The 17,322-nt window shown below is 33.8% G+C and overlaps 2 protein-coding genes across 2 annotated transcripts; both read left to right on the top strand.

Annotated features, from left to right (window-relative positions):
• The first annotated feature begins 4,147 nt into the window (after positions 1-4,147).
• Positions 4,148-5,595, top strand: LOC140882070 (F-box protein At3g07870-like). Its single transcript, XM_073287818.1, has one exon. The coding sequence runs from the start codon at positions 4,334-4,336 to the stop codon at positions 5,474-5,476; it is 1,143 nt and encodes a 380-aa protein (XP_073143919.1). The 5' UTR covers positions 4,148-4,333; the 3' UTR covers positions 5,477-5,595.
• Positions 5,596-8,318: 2,723 nt separating this feature from the next.
• Positions 8,319-9,891, top strand: LOC140882069 (F-box protein At3g07870-like). Its single transcript, XM_073287817.1, has one exon. It carries the CDS (start codon positions 8,428-8,430, stop codon positions 9,568-9,570), a length of 1,143 nt encoding a protein of 380 aa, XP_073143918.1. The 5' UTR covers positions 8,319-8,427; the 3' UTR covers positions 9,571-9,891.
• The last annotated feature ends 7,431 nt before the right edge of the window (positions 9,892-17,322 follow it).

Genomic DNA, 17,322 nt, shown 5'->3' with positions numbered 1-17,322 from the left:
TCTCAAATGTTGTGCATGCTCATCCTTGTCATGAGAATAGACAAGAATATCATCTATGAAGACAATGACAAATCTATCCAGATAATCTCGAAATACTTGATTCATCAGATTCATAAAGACTGCCGGTGCATTCGTCAAACCGAATGGCATCACCAGAAACTCATAATGCACGTATCTGGTCTTGAAAGCAGTCGTAGATATATCTGAGTCTCGTACCCGCATCTGATGGTATCCAGATCTCATATCTATCTTCGAATAAACAGAAGTACCCTGTAGTTGATCGAACAGATCATCAATCCGCGGCAAAGGATACTTATTCTTGATGGTGACACGATTCAACTGCCTGTAATCAATACCAAATTCAACCTCTCGAACCGGAGGAAAACCAGGAATCTCATCAGGGAATACGTCAGGAAACTCGCTGACAACCGGTAGTTGATCAATACCCGTACTACTCATGGACATATCAACTGCATAGATGAGGTAGCCCTCCCCACCTGACTCCAAGACATGACATGCCTTTAGAGCCGAAACAAGTGGCATCGGAGGTCGCGCACCCTCACCATAAAAGTACCAACTATCACCCTCAACAGGATGAAACTGTACCAGACGCTGATAACAATCCACAGTAGCGTGATACAAAGTCAGCATATCTATTCCCAAGATACAGTCAAAATCTGCCATCGCTAATATCATCAAATTAGCTATTAACACATTACCCTCAAACTCCAGAAGACAACCCATCACTAGACGCTTAGTTACTATCTCTTGCTCCAACGGAGTAGATACAACTAAATCCATATCTAATGATACATAAGGTAATCTATGTCTCTTAACGAAGCGACTAGAAATAAAGGAATGCGATGCTCCAGTATCAATTAATACAAGTGCAGGAATACCACATAACAAGAAGTTACCTGCCAACATGCGATCGCTTCCCTCAGTAGCCTGCTCCTGAGACAGAGCAAACACCTGCCCTTGAGTCTGGGGACGAAAACCAGAAGAACTCTGTGGTGCTGGCTGCTGACGTGGAAAAGTAGAAGCCTGAGATCCAACCTGGGATCCCGATCCACTAGCAGAACCCATACGCTGAGGACAATCTCTCCGCAGATGTCCCTGCTGACCACAAATATAACAAGCTCCAGTAGCTTTCCGACATGAAGCTGCAGGATGCTTCCCACCACAGTGGCTACAAAACTCCTCCTTCTTCTTCTTCTTCCCAAAGCGGAAAGTACCTCGTGAACCACGAGAACCAGACGAAGTAGTAGGAGTAGAAGAAGACGTAGGTACAGATGGCACAACAGATTGAGCTCGAGGCTCAACAAATCCACTAGGCTGTGCTGGCATCATCAACTGTCCACGCCTGTTGCTGGTCTCCACAAGACGGCAACGGTTCACCAAAGTCTCATAAGACACCGGGTCATCACAGACGACAACCTGTGTGTAGATATCTTGGTTCAGGCCTTGCAGAAAGATATCATACTTCGACGCATCACTCGCATTGATATGAGGACTAAAAGGTAGCAGATCAAGAAATCGCTGTTGATACTGATCAATAGTCATTGATCCTTGCCTCAAAGTAAGCAACTCCATAGATCGTGCTTGGCGAACAGCCGGAGGAAAATACAATTTCTGAAACTCCCGACAGAAATCCCCCCAAGTCACCTGTCCTCTCTCAGTACGTGCCTGAGCAACCTTGGCATCCCACCAAAAACGTGCTCTATCCTCTAGAACGAATTCTAAAACTTCCAGTTTCTACTCCTCAGTACACTCGAAAGCTCGGAACGTGCTCTCAAGTTTAGACATCCAGCTTCTAGCTTGTTCAGGATTCTCGCCTCCCACTAAGGGTTTCGGTCCTACCTGCATGAACTTATTAATAGTATAGCGACGTCGACCCTCATGAGGACGATGTTGATCATCCTGATGATGATGGCGACGATGATGATGACCACCTCCCTGGCCAACACTACCGTGACTCTCGTCAGCCATATTATGAAAAGAATTGCACATTAAAATCCCAAATGCGCAAGAATTACTCAAGACTAAACTAAATCCCAAGTACCAATCCCAAAATCTAAGCATGCTCTGATACCAAAAATGTAGTGATCCTGCATGGAATCACCTACTAACTGGCAACTAGTAGCATGCATTAAACTTAATACAGCAAAATACTTAACAGAGTAAAAACGTGCGGAAACATAATCCATAATTTACATATCAGCTTAGTAATATAATCCAGGCTTAAATCTGTAATGATACAACTATATCGAAATTCTTAAAAGTAAACATTATACAGCTAATAAATCGTGCTGTATAAAAACTTTCAAAGCTCCTGCTCCCTAGTCCTGCCTTGAACTACCAGCTCCGTCCATCCTGCGACCTGCCCCATGGAATAGGGTGTCCAAGATAACAACTAGGACGTGAGCGCTACGCCCAGTACATAGACATGAGTAAACATATGTATATAATGCATGCAACATGATGACTGGTAAAAGATCATCTGAAAAGTCATGCTCAGAACCGGCGCCATATGAGTGCTGCCACCGCACGGATCAACCTCTGGGTGCAACCACACTCGTCTAGTACACCAGAGTAGACAGACATAAATGCCCCCGCCGTCGCGGTACCCTCAGTGACAGACTATCGAGTATAGAGTTGAGCGGCTCTATAATCAGGTACAACAAGGAATAGGCTCAACGTGTATATGCACATGATATATGAGTATAGAAAACGGTAAATCATACATCATGCCATATAATAATGCCAAATAAATGCAACATATAAACATGTATACTCGCTGGCAATCTCAGTCAATGTGTACGTACCTCTAGGCTAGTTCAAGTAAAGTAGATCCTAGGTTCCAAGCCTATATTCAAAAGTTCACCGTATCACTACACAAGTTCTATAAGCCTTAACTAAGCTAATAAGTACTCCCAAAACTTAAATCGATTCCCGAACCATACCTTCATCCGTAGTTAGCCCTTTGAAGTCGCTAGTCCCGGATGACTATAACCACACCTTGGTTATTCCAGAACCTTTATTATAACCGATAGGGCCCTCAAGTGTATATCTCACACTATATAACTGAAGAAGGAAACTCGGGAATTCGTAATTGAAAATGAACTCTGAACGGCCCTATTTATAGCCAAATTTCTCGGCCAGGATCGGAACTTCCGATTTCGGAATCGGAGCTTCCGATCCAGCTCATTACGTGCATGTCTGCCACGCCAGGATCGGAACTTCCGATCTACGATCGGAGCTTCCGATCTGCTCTATGATCGACACTTGTCAAAACTCGCGACTGAGTCATCGATCATTTCTGGTAGCTGGGGATCGGAACTTTCGTTCCAGGATCGGAGCTTCCGTTCCGATCGGAGCTTACTATCCAGGATCGGAGCTTACTATCCGGTCCAAAAGTAAAAAGCCCAAATTTTACTTCTGAAGTCCAATAACACTCCGAAATTGGTTAAATACCAACCCTTAATCATGTTTAACATATTATTATCTTAAAATGGTTTCTGGGTTACTACATATATGTTCTACCTCTGCAAGGTAACTTACCCCTCCAAGCTCCTATAAATACAGGTATGATTCATGGTTTATTCATTCATCTCCTCTATTCACTTTTTGCTCACATATTCACGCACGCATATTCTCTTGTTCTTACTTTTTGTCAAAGCTCTTTCACTTTCGAGCACTGACTTAGGCATCGGAGGGGTCACGCCGAAAACACCTTCGGCGCCCCCTAACTTAGCTTTTGTCTGTGCAGAGCACGTGCTACCCGACCCGACCCAGTTTATTGAAGATTTGGAAATCCGCTCTACCAGACCGAACCCGAGGTAAAAAATCGACATCATCAGAAGTGTAAAAAAATATTAATAAATATGATGTATGACTATATATTTGGGACAAACAAAAAAGAAAATATAGATAATATAATTGGTACAGAGGGAGTATTATTTATTTCGTGTTTACCAAATATAGCAGTGAGAAATGTGATTTTCAATTTCAATTTTTTTTATTTTATCATTATTTGGGTTGAACTAGTCCGGTGTCGGCGTGGAGGGTGACTTTCCCCAAACTTGTTTGTTTCTTTTCATTTCATCTTCCCCCAAACTGCACTCAAGATTTGTTGATTATTTCAAAGCCAAAACACAGAAAAGTCTACTCAAGATTCAACCCTGTTAATTCGTGAGTCTCACGTCTTAAATGAAATCGAGGGTTTTCGTATTTTCCCTTTTTTATTTATTTCCTCAAAAATTAATATGATTGCAACCATAAATATATTGAACATAGATAGCAAATACAGAAGCCAGAAATTAATCAGTTCTTGATGAATAGTCTTCCATCTGAAATCATCTCATGCATTCTTTCAAGACTTCCGATTCGAGCCCTCGTAGGCTGCAAAAGCGTCTGCAAGCGATGGTTTCAAATCCTCTCTGCTCCCGACTTCGCCAAATGCCATCTTTCTTTATCCAATCCCGGCCTGGTAGTCTATCAATTTGAAGATGATGAATATTCATGCAAAATATTCGAATTCGATGACGTTTCGGAGCTTCAAAAACACGATCTTCACTATAATCTGGTCCAGAAGTTCGATCCCAGATCCTTCGTTACCTCACCTGATGCAAGCATAGTAATTCAAGGCTCTGTCAATGGTTTTCTTTTCTTGCGTGAAATTAGTACAGAGTTCGACTCTCTTTACATATGTAACCCAATCACACGCGAGTATATCACTCTTTCCCAGCCTAATTTCATCGTTCAAGATGCTTACAATCGGGATTACGGATTCGGGTTAAGCTCCACAAGTGGGCAGTACAAGGTTGTCTGCAATAATTACCAAGATGTGATGTGTCCCTGTTCCGATATTTCGACGAAATCTGGAGAGTGTTTTGTTTACACCATAGGAACAGGGTCGTGGAGAAGCGTTGCGCCGGTGGATGGTCCATTTCAAAGTCTTTACTGTTCCATGGGAGTTTTCTTGAATGGAAATCTTCATTGGCTGGTGCAAGATTCCAATTGCTACCATTTTATTTCTTGCTTCGATCTCGAAACCGAAATCTTCCAACCCTTTTCAGCACTTCCTCCATATCCAAGTCATTTCCCAGATTCGAGAAGCCTGTCCGTTCTACACGACTGTTTGTGTATATGTCAGAATGTTTCGTGGGATACGATAGTTATATGGATGATGAAGGAATACCAGGTTGAGGAATCTTGGTCGCAGCAATATGTGATCCCTATAATGTTTCAGACAACGTCTGAAATCATGTATCCGATCAAAGTTTTTAAAGACGGTGACATATTGATATTGTGGGAGAATTTCAAGCTGTTCTTTTACTGCAACAAGTCTAAATCCACTCGAAAAGTTGATGCCTTTGAAATGCATCATTACTCTGGCTGGACAGAGGCGATGCTTCATACCTCCAGTTTTGTTTCTCTCAAGAGTATTTGTGGGGAGAATGTAGGCACCTTTTGATTTTAAATTGTGCAAATTTTAAGCAGATGCCTCGATTGTTCGTTTAAGCATGAATGATTATTGCATTTAAACCATGTTTCTCTCAATAATTACATTCTTTATTTCCGATACTAATTGTAATATCAAACATTTTCCGTTTTAACAAAAATTATGACTAGAAGTAATGATATAACTATGATATTTTAAACCGTGTAATTGCTTAAACACATCTTTTTTAAATTATGAGATTATTGCACCCCAATAATATTACGCAGTTAATATACGATATGATATGGTTGGACAGAGGCGATGCTTCGTACCTCGAGTTTTGTTTCACTAAAGAGTTTTTGTGCGGAGAAAGTAGGGAGCTTTTGATATCATCTTATTAAAAATAGAGTTGATTTAGGAGTTTATAAGTTATCACGACTTATTTTAAAAATAAGATGTTAAAGTGTTTGGATGAACTTATTTTAAACGAATTAAAAATGTTGATGTATTTGGCATTATAAAATTTTTTTATTATCAAAATTATAAAAATGGATAATACTATGAATTTTATTTAAAATAGTTTTAAAATTTTATCATAAGTATTAAACCTATATTACAAAAAATATATATATATTTCTTATTTTAATTTAGAAAAATTTATATTCTTTGAAATTTTCGTTTTAAAAATATTTAATATTTTATAAGTTGATGACATGGCGGTGATTTATGAAAATATAAAAGACTATTTTGGAGAAGTAAAATTTTAAAATTAGATCTTTTTAAAAAATTAGAGTCACCCCAGCTTTTTAAAGCAGCTTATAAGCTGTCAAACAATTTATTTTGAGCGTTTATAAGTTGTTTGACAAAATTTTTGTCAAACAAATTGGAAGATCTTACAAGCTCTAAAACAACTTATCTAAACCAAAAAACCTCGAATGGTTGGATTAAATTTAAAAATAGTCTGATCAATTTAAAGAATGTCACAAAATATAAAAAATAATAATTATGAACTTACCAAATTAATGAGAAGATAGATAAAAACAAGGAAATTAAATTATTGAATATTTTTGGGTAAATAAAATAACAAGACGCTTAAGATCTTAATATATAAGATAATACATCGGCTGAGAAAATTGCTTTTTTGGTCTTGTATGTTTGTCACTTTGCGATTTCAGTTCTTCTATTTTTAGATTTCAGTTTTAGTCTGCTATCTTTATTTTTTTGGCAATTTTAGTCCTTTTTCCGACGTGGCGCTGATGTGGCACCAATTCAGTGCTGATGTGAAGCTGATGTGTACAGTGCCACGTAACATTTTTGAATAAAAAGGACCAAAATTGCCAAAAAACAGAACATGCAGGACTAAAACTGAAATGTGAAAACATAGAGGACCAAAATCGCAAATTGACAAATATATATGACTAAATTTGCAATTTTTTCTACATCATCTTAAAATTTCACATAATTAAAATCTCAGGATTAAATCTTGTAAACAAAAATTCATAAGAGACTGTCTCATGAATCAATTTTGTGATACGATTCTCTGATCCCACCTATAAAGTGTATTATATTTTATTTTAAAATATTATTTTTTTTAATTGTATATATGGATTGAATGTACTCGTCTTACGGATAATATCCGAATTCCACATATACATTTTGCATATAAAATTCATTATAATTTCTTTGACGTTGTATACATTAATTGATAAATCATTTATGTTTCCGACTTTTATTATAATTAAATGATATTTGTTAGTTAAATAGCAAATAATTATTGGAAATTCTCCTTGCTATGATCATCGCCACCGTTTAGTACATGCCGTCCGCAGGGCACTACCCTGCGGGTGACGTGTAATCCCATGATTGGTCAAAATTAGTGAATCCCACATGAGGTCCATTAATTTTAATCAATCATGAACCGTCACGTCACCCGCAGGGCACTATCCTGCGGGTAGCATCTACTCAACCCATCGTCACATCTCAATCTGTGTCTGTGCAGTACATTTAAGATTTGTATTTTTTTTTTAGCCTGGCACCCATCCAGGACCTATGTATAACTTTTTTCTGTAAATTATGCTTATTCAACGGTTGGGTGGATCAATCAGATAATATAATTATTGATTTTATGTTTCAGTAATTTCAATTAAAATGCGAATGCAATCTTGTTCTTAGTAGAATAAGATTAATAAATTATTATGATTAATCATTAGTTGATAAAATCAAAGTTTAATTTAATTGAGTCCAATCAGGTCTGGTCTCTTTGATAACTCTAATATAAACTCGAATAAATTATTTGAGTTGTAATTTATGAAATTTGTAGGAATAAATTAATATGATTATAGTGTCATTATCTATGAAAAGGTTGAAATAAGACTTTCTTGATATGATAATATATGATATGATTTGATAATCTATTAATCTATGTAAAATATATAATTCCGTATTTTATATTTGGAATTATCATATGTTTCTAAATTAGTTTTATATAATTTACTCTAGCAAAAAGATGTGACCACACACAAGACATCGTTAAAACATCGGTTCAGTTAATCTCAATTCTTTTGAATGTTTAATTAATTAATTTGTATTAAATACGTAAAAACAATAACAATCCTTTTGTTTTGAGATTATTTAAATCACATAACTTGAGACAAATTGGATTTCACATAAATTGACCATTAAAAATTATATTTTTTATATAAACAAACAATATGAGTTTTAATACCTTCAAAAAAAAAAACAATATGAGTTTTAATAATAAATCGTTAGAGAGATATGTCCAAAAATCAAACGCTGGGTTGATTATTTCGAGTCAAGGCACAGAAAAGTCTCCTCAACATTCAACCCGATTAATTAATGCTTATAATAAATGAATTTGGGAAATTTTGCATTTTATTTAGCAAGAAACAAAATTCAGCTGCAAACAAATTGAATCATTCTCTTCAAAATCCTTGGTTGATGCAGAAGTCACCAATTATTCCTGGATGAATAATCTTCCATCAGAAATCATCGCCTGTATTCTTTCAATACTTCCCATTCGAACCATCGTGATCTGCAAACACGTCTGCAAGCGATGGCTTCAAATCCTCTCGGTTCCCGAGTTTGCAAAATGCCATCTTTCTTCATCCAATCCCGGCCTAGTAATCCATCAATTCGAAGAGGAAGATTCATGCAGTATATTCGAATTCGATGACGGTCTGGAGCTTCGAAACCACGATCTTCACTACAATCTGGTCAAGAAATTCGATCCCAGATCTTTCATCACCTCACCTAATTCAAGAATAGTGATGGAAGGTTCCGTAGATGGTTTCCTTTTCTTGCGCGACTTCAGCACGCGCCTCCACTCTCTGTACATATGCAATCCAATCACGCGTGAGTATATCGCTCTTCCCCACCCTGAATTCATGATCGCTCCGAATGCTTACAATTCGCATTACGGGTTCGGGTTAAGCTCCACGAGTGGGCAGTACAAGGTTGTCTGGAATAACTACCAAGAAACAAGGTCCTGTTCCATTAATTTTCAGAGGAATTCCGACGAATGTCTTGTTTACACTCTAGGAACAGGCTCCTGGAGAAGCCTTGTGCCGGGGGCCCCAATTCGAAGTCTCCGCGGTTCCACCGGCGTTTTCCTGAACGGGAATCTTCATTGGCTGGTTCAAGATTCCAAAGGCTACCATTTGATTTCTTGTTTCGATCTCGAAACCGAGATTTTCCACCACCCCTTTTCACCACTTCCTCCGTATCCAAGAATTTTCCCGGATTCGAGAAGCCTGGTCGTTCTACAGGAGTGCTTGTGTGTATGTGAGTACAGTAACTGGGATACTATAGTTGTATGGATGATGAAGGAATACCAGGTTAAGGATTCTTGGTCGCAGCGGTATGTGATCCCTATAATGTTTCGGACAACTTGTGAAACCATGTATCCCATTAAAGTATTTGAAGATGGTGACATATTGATTTTGTGGGAAGATTTGGAGCTGTTCTTTTACTGCAACAAGTCTAAATCCACTCGAAAAGTTGATGCCTTTGAAATGGTTCATTACTCTGGTTGGACAGAGGCGATGCTTCATACACCAACTTTTGTTTCTCTTCAGAGTTTTTGTGCGGAGAAAGTAGGCAAATTTTGATTCTACTAAATTGCATGTGTATGTTGAGGTTTAGCCATGTGAAATAACTAGTAATCCGATGATGAATTTGCGGATAAAAAGAATCATTCATAGGCAATAAACTGTGATGTTCATCGGGGTACGATCTTGGGCGTTGAGGAGATGGTAATGGTTCGACTTGCTTGCTTGCGGTTTGGTATTATTTGGTTCATATTGTGTGAGATTATGCAATTTGAGTGCATTTCAAGCTGAGTTTTATCTCTTAAGTTTACATAATTTATTTGCTGTTCTTTCCTGTATTGCAACCTTTGATCCACACATTCATGATCCAAAAGCACGAAGTCTTGGCCCACAAAAGTAGTGTCCAATTTGGAAGAGTAGCATGGTTTGTGTTTGCGTTAGTCAAGGTTATCCAATACACACCAAAAGATTACAAGTCCAAGTTGTTTAAAAAAAACACCAAGTTTTGAGTTATAGTGTGAGTAATTAGATAGTTTATGTTTAGATTGAAAGAAAAATCCTCTAACCTCCGCCCATTATATATATATATATATATAAAAGAAACAAAAAATTATACTAATGAATCAAGCTCGAATATTATATTAATGCACAACTTGAGTCAATATTGTACGGTTCTTAAATTTAGAATGAATTGAATATTCCAAGCACTAATCAATTTGATTCATTTGTAGGGATGGCAATTTTTCCCACGGATTTGGGTATCCGCGGGAAAAATCCGAAATGGGTGGGTTTGGTGGAGAACTTTTGGGTATGAGTTCGGGTTCGAGGATTTTTAAAAATCTCATAAACATATTGGGGCGGGTCCCCGAACCCGTTCCGATAATAATAATAATAATTTTGAAACCAGGAAAACATAGAAAAAGCATTATTATAGGATATTACAAATCATACATAGGATATTACCAAATAATTTGATTATCAATTCTCAAAAAAAATCGCTCGAAAACGCCTAAACGCCTTCACACGGCTAAAGAGCTAAAAGAGAACTTTTTAATCAAATATTTGAACCTGTGATTTAACCTATAATAACTTGATTTATGTTTTTATGAATCCATAAACAACATAAGAACCAAGTTATAAATAATTATATTGTCAGATCATGATTTAGTACAAAGTAGATTAGCCTGCCATTTAGGCCAAATACACAAAAATAAAAAAATTTAAATAACAAAATAAAATTTAAAGAGAACAAGGAAACTTACAATAAAACCAGAAGAAGTTTTATTTCTGAAAGCTTCAAGAGTGTAATTACAAGAGAGATTAAAAGAGAGAGTAGTATTCTGAATTGCAGTGTGTTTACAAAACTGAAAACTATCCTATAAATAGAGGGAATAGCCGGACATGAAACCCCGGATTCCAATTTAAAATAAAAACAGTATTAAAAATAATACAACTTTACTTTATAAAAGTAAATAATTCCAAACTACTTTATTAAAGTAGTGCACCAATTTCTTTGTGGTCCTCACCACTTTGAGTGGTCCTTGATGGCCATCATAACCATGCTAATATGTTACGCAAGCCATTATTATGGCAATCACATCATGCCATCACATCATGTCTCTTGGTAGTTGTTGATAAATGCATTCAGGAGTTTTCGGATATTTTTTCATACAATGCTGAAATTTAGCATTATGATATTTTATTGATTTCTTAGTGTCTTTGAGAATCCTCTTCCTTTGTAGATAAGAATAGTTTTCTTCAATACTCTTCTGCCTCTTATTATGGTCTTTAATAATGATTTGATCAAAATTCTTTTTCAACTGTATGTAGATGAAACATCTGGGACAGATATCTTTGTGTTCATCCATTATAATCCACTTTTTTTAATATTCTTTTTTAATGACTCTTTTAAAGAATCAAAGACTTTATCAATGGAAAAGTCTATAATTTATTCCTCAGGATCTTGTGCATCCTATAACATTTGTCGATGGAATTTTGTATCACTTGATTCCGATGTCATAGAAGTGTCTGATTTTGAATCTGGGTATGAAAGATTTCTGCAAAGATCTTTCTTCATTTCTTCAAGATATAACTCAACCATTTTTTCTTTGGAATAAATCTCTGAATATTTTTGGGTAATAATTTTGAAAGGACTAGGAGTCTCTTTCTCTTTTTTATTTTCCAAATCATGCTTATAAACTTTGATTTTCTCATTAATACTTTGAATGGTTTCATCACCATACACTTTTCTTGTCTCTGGGTCTTCTCTCATCAGTTTTTCCCAGAATTTTGTTAAACTTTTTCTCCATAAACAAGGGATTCCTCTGTCTGTATAACCAGCTTGGGGTTTCCATTTCCAAATCCATGGAATACCGAATTCAATAAAGAACATGCAAGATGTCTTGCCTTCAATAGTATTAGAAGATAATTCTTGAATTTTTGGAGAACAGCCAATCCATTCTTCCATTAATCCTTTAAGGATTTCAGGCAAAATTTTTGCCGAGGGACCAAATATCTTCCACCAGTCTAAAAACCAGTTAGGAACTGGGTGATGAAAAACATTTTCGCAGACTTTTAAAAACCACGAATGTTTTCTTTTTTGATTTTCATAAAATAAGGTTTTATTAAAACCTTCTACATAATCCCAATAATTAAATTTAAAATTCATTTTATTGTATGAAAATTCTTTTTCAACTAGTGGAGATATTTCCCATTCTTCAATAGATATAATCTTTTTGACAATGAATTTTGAGAAGTTATAAACTCCTTGCTGTTGAGTATTACCAGAAAAATGAGTAATTTCCACGGTATTAGTGGACAAAAGAAGATTTTCATAAAATCTTCTTTGTTTATGAGATTCATTCACATATGATGTGTTGGATAAATATCTTTCCATTATAGTCCACGGAGTTTCCATCCATTAGATGTCTTTTTCTTCTATAAGAAGAATCAAGTCTTGATATTCACTCTCAATATATTGAGAATCATTATCATTTTCTTTTATAATATTAGCATATGATGCCGATGAATCTGGAATATTACCTTCTTTTTCTTTTTTCTGTTTCAAGAATTCTTGAAACTCATCATATAATGGATTATTTTTGTCTGGAGTATTACTCCCCGATGAACTAGCAATATTCTAAGCTATAAGCTTTTTATTGCCATGTTGAGTAATTATATGAGGAGATGCTCCTCTTCCACCTCTTCCTCTATAAGAGGAATGATTTCCCCTACCAGGATTACTCATACCTGTAAATATGACAAGTATTCTCGAGTTAAGAAATCAGGCAGATTATTATCTTCACTTTTTTTATAAATAATTTCAAAATCAAAAAGCGCTAAATAAGCTTGCCATCTAGCAAACATTTGCTTAGAAACATCATGTTTAAAATCTTTTTGAAACATAAATTTAGCAGATCTACAATCTGTTTTAATTATAAATTTTTGATTATATAAATCATCTTGAAATTTTAAAACACATCTAACTATAGCAAGAATTTCTTTAGCTATGGTAGCATAATTTTTCTGAGCAACATTCCATTTACCAGAATAAAATCTAATAAGATATTCTTGTTTGGTATCAGGATTAACCTGTTTAAGAATTCCTCCAAAACCTATATCAGAAGCATCTGTTTCAATAATTTTTTCCCATTGGGGATTAGCCAACATAAGACAAGGAATATTTTTAACCTTTTCCTTTATTTTTCTAACAGCCTCAGTATGTTCTATAGTCCAAGGAGGGGGATTCCTCTTGAGTCTATCATATAAAATAGCAGAATCATTAGTAAAATTTTTAATATAGGAAGATATATAATTAAGACTTCCTAAAAATCTTTGTAACTGAGTTTTATCAGTTATTTCATCAGGAAATTTAGAACCAAATTCTATACTTCTTTGTATAGGAATAATTTTTCCTTTTTCTATCATATGACCAAAGAATCTAATATTGGTCTGAAATAAAGACATTTTTTGTTTTGATATAACAAGACCGTTTTGAATAACTACTTTTTTAAATATTTCTAAGTGTTTAAAATGAGATTCAATGTCTTTAGAAAAGACTAGAATATCATCAATATAAACAATGATAAAATTACTAAAAGGATAAAATATATCATTCATAATTTGTTGAAATTCTGAAGGGGCATTCTTCAGTCCAAATGGCATAACTGTCATCAAACTTTGAAAATATTAAAGCATTAAAAAGTCTATCTAATAAATCTTTTTTGTTAGGAATAGGATGTCTAATCCATTTCAAAACTTTATTAAGAGGTTTGTAATTTATTACTAACCTGGGAACTCCTCTTTCCTTCTCTGAATGTTTATTAACATAAAAAGCAGTATAAGACCAAGGAGACTGAGAAGAAGTTATCAACTTCTTATCTAATAAAGATTTTATTTCATTCTTACATAATTCTAAATATTCAGAATTCATTTGACAAGGACGAGCCTTGGTAGAAATGCTTTTTTCATCAAAAGTTTCCTCATAAGGAAGAGAAACAATATGTTTTTTTCTATCCCAGAAAGCATTGGGATGATCATTACAGATTTCTAAAAAAAATTTATTATGCACAAATTGAATTTTTTCCTGTAATTTAGGATTCTTCAATTTTTCTTCAATAGTTAAGGAACTGACTTCCTCTTTTAAAGAATTTATATGAAAAATCTTTCTATCAATTTTATCCTGCAACTCATTTAAAACTCTATTAATAGATTTTGTAATGAACTGAAAAGAAATAGGTTTTCCTTCAAAGGTACCTGTGATACCTTTTTCATCTATGTGAGTTAAAGGATAAATTTTATAAATAAAAGGAAGACCAAGTATAAGTTGGCTAGAAATATTTTTAGCAAGTAAGAAGCTAGTAACAATACAATTCTTATCCTTGCAAATATAAGCTTTAGGTAATTTATAATTTATATCAAGGGGTTCTCCACCTGCATGAGATAAAGAATGAGTAGTCTTATGAAAATATTTTGTAGGTATAAGACCTTTTTGTATAACATTTAAGTCAGCACCACTATCAATCATAGCAACAAAATTTTTCTTATAAGAGTTATCAATTAAAAGGGTAATATTAGTATACCACTTTTGAGATATAATCATGCTCAAAACAGAAAGATGATTGTCATCAAATAAAGATAATTTTTGAAAATAATTCTCCTGATCATAATAATTTTCAGTATTCTGAAAATTTCTTTGATCATAAACTTTTTCTTTTCCTTTCTCAATTTGATTAATTCTTTTATGAAGAACTTAATTATCATTTTGTAAAATTTTTACTTCTTTCTTGAGATTATTAATCTCATGAACTAAATCCTGAATAGTCACCGGATTTTGGTTCTCATACTTCTGTTTAAGAAGTTTTTTGACTTCTGTCATAGAATAAGTAGGATTAATAAGACTTTCTGTCTTATTATTATCATATGGATTACTATCCATTTTATCAATGATACTAGAAATTAAACTAGGATCCTTAATCCTCTAAAGAAATTCTAAAATATTATTATTATCGAGAACATTAATATTAATATCCTCAAATTGAGACATAAGTTTATAAAACTCATCATTATCATCTTTTCTAGTGCATACTTGTCCTTGAATACAAGCATTACAATCCTCAGTATCGGAATTTGAGATAATCGAATCATTTTCTAAGGCATTAATATCCTCAGAACTATAAGATTCTTTTTCTGAACTATTTTCAGAATCAGAAGTTAGAAAGATATTAAATAATTTTTCTTTAATACTATTATCTATATCAAGATTTTTAATCTTTTCTTTTGTCCAACACTTATTAGCATAATGACCTTCTTTACCACATTTATGACAAATAACTTTATATTTTTTATTGGGATATGACCTTTTCTGTATACGTAACTCTTTACGTTTTTCTTTCTTATCTTTTTGTTTTTCAGATAAGTGACGACGTTTTTTATAAAATCTGTGAGATCTATTAGATCTACTAGTCTCAGGTAAATTATTCTTATCTTTAGGCATATCAATACCAAATTGGTCACAAAATTTACCAAGTTGTCTTTTTTCTAATAAATTTTATCTTTTTATTTGTTTATCTAGCTTTAATTCATTACAAAGAGCTAGACCTTCTTGGATACAAGTGCTAATAAGTTTTCCATAAGTATAACTATCATAAGGAATAGCCAAATTATCTTTTCTTAGAATTTTTCTAACTCTTTCAGCAAATAAACCTGGAAGACCATCAATAAATTTGGCTTTCCATTGACTAGTATTACAGTCATGTAATTCATAAATTCTAGATAGAAAAGTATCTGTATACCATCTAAAATCAGTAAGAGTTTTGCATCGTAAATTACTAAGCAAAATACGAATATTCTCACTATTATCAGTAAATCGACCTGTAAAATAATCAATCATAGTCATGATTAAAATATATACTGCATTCTCAGTGGGAATATCATTCTCAATTTTTATAGTTTCTAAAATTTCATCTCTATGAGTTTGAGATAAATAATTATCTCACCAACCTTTAAGTTGGCCAGTAAAGCCTGCTGTAAGCATTTTAGCAATATTTTTATCAGTATTACCATTATTCTTACAAGCAATGCTATACATAAGCATACGGTGAGCAATATTATAAATATGCTTATCTGCAAAACCATCAATATTCCATTCATAAATGCTTTTTACATTATAATTATTAGAAATAATATATTCTTGTTCTTCATTAAGAACATCCATAGGAGTAGGTCTATTATAATAATATTTATTATGAGTAGGTCTATCAGCCCATTTTAATTTATTTATTTCATTATCTGAGATAGAAGAATTATCATCCATTTTGCCAACTAAAGTGGAAACATTAAAATTTTTAAATTTTTCTTCTATGAATTTTTCTAATTCTGACATGGAAGATTTTATTTTAAAATCTTTGATATCAGGAGGAGGCTGAATAGAAGAAGAAGCTATGGAGACAATGTTGGTCTCTTCTTTCTGTTGTATATGAACATTTGGTTTAATCTGATTTATAGCAGAAATAATCATTTCAATTCTATCATGTAAAGAAGTAATTTCTTCTCCTAAAATAGTCAATAAAGATTAGTGTAATTTTGTTTTTCCAAAATTTGGTTAATATGTTTAACAGTAACCTGCAAAGCATCATTCTCAAACAATTTAGAGAAAGAAGCAAAACTTAAAATTTTATTATTCTTTTCAATTTGAAAAGATTGCTGAGGAGGATACAAAGATTTCTGTATAGAACCAGAAGAAAGTTTATAAGTTCTTTCAATAACATTGATATAATCAATCACATAAGTTCTAATAAACCAAGGAACAAAAGGAATTAATTTATTATGCTTTTCGCAGAAAGAATAGAATTCATATCTTATGATATCATATTCTTTTTCAGAAAAACTTTGAAAATACCAATTTCTGAAAAGATTCCATTTTGGAAGATAAAATTCAGAATTAATCTTTTGCCTAGCAAAAGATCCTTTAGAAAAATCAAGTTTGGGCGTACTATCCATAAAAACAACTATATAAAATTCATTTCTGATATTGTATCAGTGTCTCTAATGTTTTGAACATTATGAATACCATGAACAATATTATTCTTGTTGATAATTAATTCATCAATTACATCCTCTTTAGAGGATTGAGATCCATAGTCTTCTCTTATTTGAGAAGTGGATGCTCTGGATGATTGAGGTATATCAATCATATAGTCTACAGGAGAAATATGAGAATACATAGATCTCGTTCTGGAAAGTGATCTAGCAGAGGAAGGCAATAATCTTCTTTGTTCATTATGAAACTTTATTTCTACAGATCCTTCATTA

The sequence above is a fragment of the Henckelia pumila genome, chromosome 2 (assembly GCF_033568475.1).
Source record: "Henckelia pumila isolate YLH828 chromosome 2, ASM3356847v2, whole genome shotgun sequence".
Taxonomy (NCBI): Eukaryota; Viridiplantae; Streptophyta; class Magnoliopsida; order Lamiales; family Gesneriaceae; genus Henckelia; species Henckelia pumila.
The sequence above is the reverse complement of the archived record's forward strand: the minus strand, read 5'-3'. Positions and strand labels throughout refer to the sequence as shown.